At 44.3% G+C, this 3031-nt stretch overlaps 1 protein-coding gene across 1 annotated transcript in view; it reads right to left on the bottom strand.

The window, feature by feature from the left end:
- LOC113207653 (myotubularin-related protein 6) overlaps positions 1 to 2394 on the bottom strand; it is a 12483-nt gene extending 10089 nt beyond the window's left edge. Inside the window, exon 1 of the mRNA XM_026424303.2 lies at positions 2229 to 2394. Coding sequence (XP_026280088.1) covers positions 2229 to 2264 — 36 coding nt within the window. The 5' untranslated portion in view covers positions 2265 to 2394. The remainder of the gene's footprint in view (positions 1 to 2228) is intronic.
- Positions 2395 to 3031: the final 637 nt, after the last annotated feature.

Below are 3031 nucleotides of genomic sequence, written 5' to 3' on the forward strand. Positions count from 1 at the left end.
GGAACAAGGAGTAAAACTGAAGGGAAAACCTAGAGCAAATATATGTAGGCTAAAGCAAGTAAATCTTTTATTGGTAATAAACAATAAATTTCTAGGGGGGCGCAGTGGGGTAACTACTGCTGTATAGGGAGGGAGGGGGAGGGGTTGCTGTCGCTGCAGGCCTGCCTCACAAGCGTACCTATCGGATTCACCCCCCGATAAAGGGACCTGGGCGTAACATGATGTAATGGTCACAGGGGCATACGCCTAGCAGTAGGCACGTCCGTCCCGAGGGAGGAGTAGGCGCAAGGGTGGCTGCGGGCGCAGGTGTCGCTCCGTCTTAGAGTAGAGTGGTCTTGGAGGCGCCGTCGTGGCTGCGCAGGCGTTGAGGGCGGGGCGGGGCAGGGCGGGACGCAAGGGTGAGGGCGCGGGTGGGGCGGGGCGCTCCAGCCAGGTGCTGGCCCCTGCAGTGGCCCGCGGCGAACGGGCCACCAAGCCCAGGCCATTATCCCGCTGGCCTCTGACCGCCTACCGTCTGCTACGGCCCGTGGCTTAAGCGCTGGTGGCGAAACCGAGGGTAAATGGAAAAGAGGGGGGGGGAGGGAGGCTCCCCTGCCCATCCCCTCACCCCGCACCTATCCTGTTCAGGGTCACGGTTAGGGGAGAAGCGGATGAGGGTGGGAGTGTTGGAAATCTAGGGTGGGGGTCGGGAATGGGTAGGTGATGGGGGTGGCTTTGGGGCGGCTTGGGGGTGGCTTGGGGGGAGGTGATAGTGGTTTCAAGTAGACGGACCATGCGAAAGGGGAAGGTATTTCAATATATTCAACCCGTAGGTAGTAAGTAAAGAAAACAAATAAGAGCAGTATGGGGCGTTTTAATCTGGCTACAATTTTGAAAAGTTTTACCCAAGCATAACTACCTTCACTATAGAGTTCAACATCCAATTAAATGGCGTGCTTGGTGGACTTTAGTTAGCACTGCATGATTGAATCTCGCGGTTTCTTCTAGTTAAAGGAGTGTTGAGTGCCAAGGGGTGCTAGAGGTCCTGAGTAGCTTGATAAACCGATAGGATAATGTGTCTGATTGTTGACCGTAAAAAAAAACAAAAAAACAGTACTAGCAGGCAGAAAACGGAGCCTGTCACGAGTGGCCGACAAATTCAAATATTCACAATTCAAGCAAAAATTCGTAATTTAGTTTATATGTCCTACGACCGTAGCTACAGCTACCGATGGCTCGTCGGTTTGGCTCCTTGGTTCATGGCTCATAAAGTAGCACAGCTTGTGCTGGGACGTGTAGAATTTTGAAAAGCCATGAGATTCTGTGCACTGCTCTACCATACTTTCACAAGCTTGGTAATTTGCACATGCAGAACTTAAGGAAGACAGTTTCATTCTTACTACAGCAAATGACAATTGACTTAACATTCAAACATGGACCCATGTGTAATAGACAACAGTGTCTCACAGTAAACCAAGCCATTAGACTGTACTCAAGTCAAAGATGTAAGATGAGACAGTGGTTAGAAAAAGCACTATCATAAGACAGAAGTACTACAGGTAAATCCAATCAAAATTATGGACCACTGCTGCAGCCACATTAGTTATACTTCACAAAGCCGACAAAAGTGACAGGGGGTCCTTGGTACCTTACAGATTTCCCATCCACCTGTAGAGGCCACATGCATGGACAACTTCAAACTTAACACAATGCCGCTGTACATTTACGGCAGAAATGTTGACTGTTTGCATAAGAAATGCACCTCAAAATGAACTATGGCCAAAAGTTGTTTATAATGTTCAAAATACAGTAATTAGGGCCTCTAAGCAGTTTTTAAAAAAAAATAGGAAAACTCAAAGCAAAGAGAGACTTGATTTAAGAAAACTGATGATTTAAGATGATGCTATTAAGCTAGTTTATCAAAGAAATAGGACTTTCAACAAGCCCAGCACCCAGCACAACCATGAGAAAGATAAATAAAGGTGCAGCATAGTGTCAAACAGCTTCGGCACTATCGATACATACTATGGATTCAAAAACAATGACATTTCGTTAAACAAAATGAACAGTGTGAGAAGCAAGAGTTTGACAGGATTTGCTAATAGACTTTTTCTTATTTGCTCTCAGCTGATTTGCACTATAGGTTATGAGCATATTTTCGCAGCAAAGTGCAGCTGATACAAAACTTACAGTGCTCTCGGTAGGTCAGGGACCAAAGCACAAAGAATGGTATTCAAAACTATACAAACCTTTGGAGTAGTAATGTAGTCCATGGGGTTATTCATTGTTTTCTGTTGTCGCAAAACAGTTCCGACACCGACTCAAAACAATCTACCTACCTGACATATGGTATCTACATCATTACCAACCTACTTTTAGGTAGGGTATTGAAAGTTCTCCAAGAAAAGTAACATTGCTTTTTATACAGTAAAAAAACAATCAGTGTGGTAAGATTTACATGTATTTATGTTTTTTCCTGTGCGTGAAAGATACGTAAAATTCAAACATTGTACGCTCAGAAGTTTCATTTTTTGACTGCCCTGGTTAAACTGAAAAGCAGCAATAACCAACCATAATAACTGATGACATAAAAAAGTTTAATGATTTTTTTTCTTCCAAGTTTTAAGCAGGATCTTACACAATATTAAAAGTGTAAAGAAGAAATCCAGCACAGTCCTTCATTCTATATCTTACCGACATGATGGAGAAGTATAGGGTAGCAAGTATTTTTTTTTTAGTTGGCAACAGACCTAGCAGCTAAGGGCGGAAAAGTTTGACGCACCGTATGCTGGTTGACCCTTTCCTCAAGCTTGAGCTAGGATTTGACCGGTTTTCTTTTTCCCGAATGTAAACGACAAACGTGTACGTTATGATCAGCAGCTTGAAAAGGAGTGCGAGAAACCAGCCAACAACTTAAAACCAGAACCACTCAGAGCGCCTGCTGTCAGTGTTACTTGTTTTCAGAGCATATCATTCGGGAACAAGGAGTAAAACTGAAGGGAAAACCTAGAGCAAATATATGTAGGCTAAAGCAAGTAAATCTTTTATTGGT

This window comes from Frankliniella occidentalis, unplaced genomic scaffold (assembly GCF_000697945.3).
Source record: "Frankliniella occidentalis isolate FOCC.00 unplaced genomic scaffold, Focc_3.1 Scaffold114, whole genome shotgun sequence".
NCBI classification, from domain to species: Eukaryota; Metazoa; Arthropoda; class Insecta; order Thysanoptera; family Thripidae; genus Frankliniella; species Frankliniella occidentalis.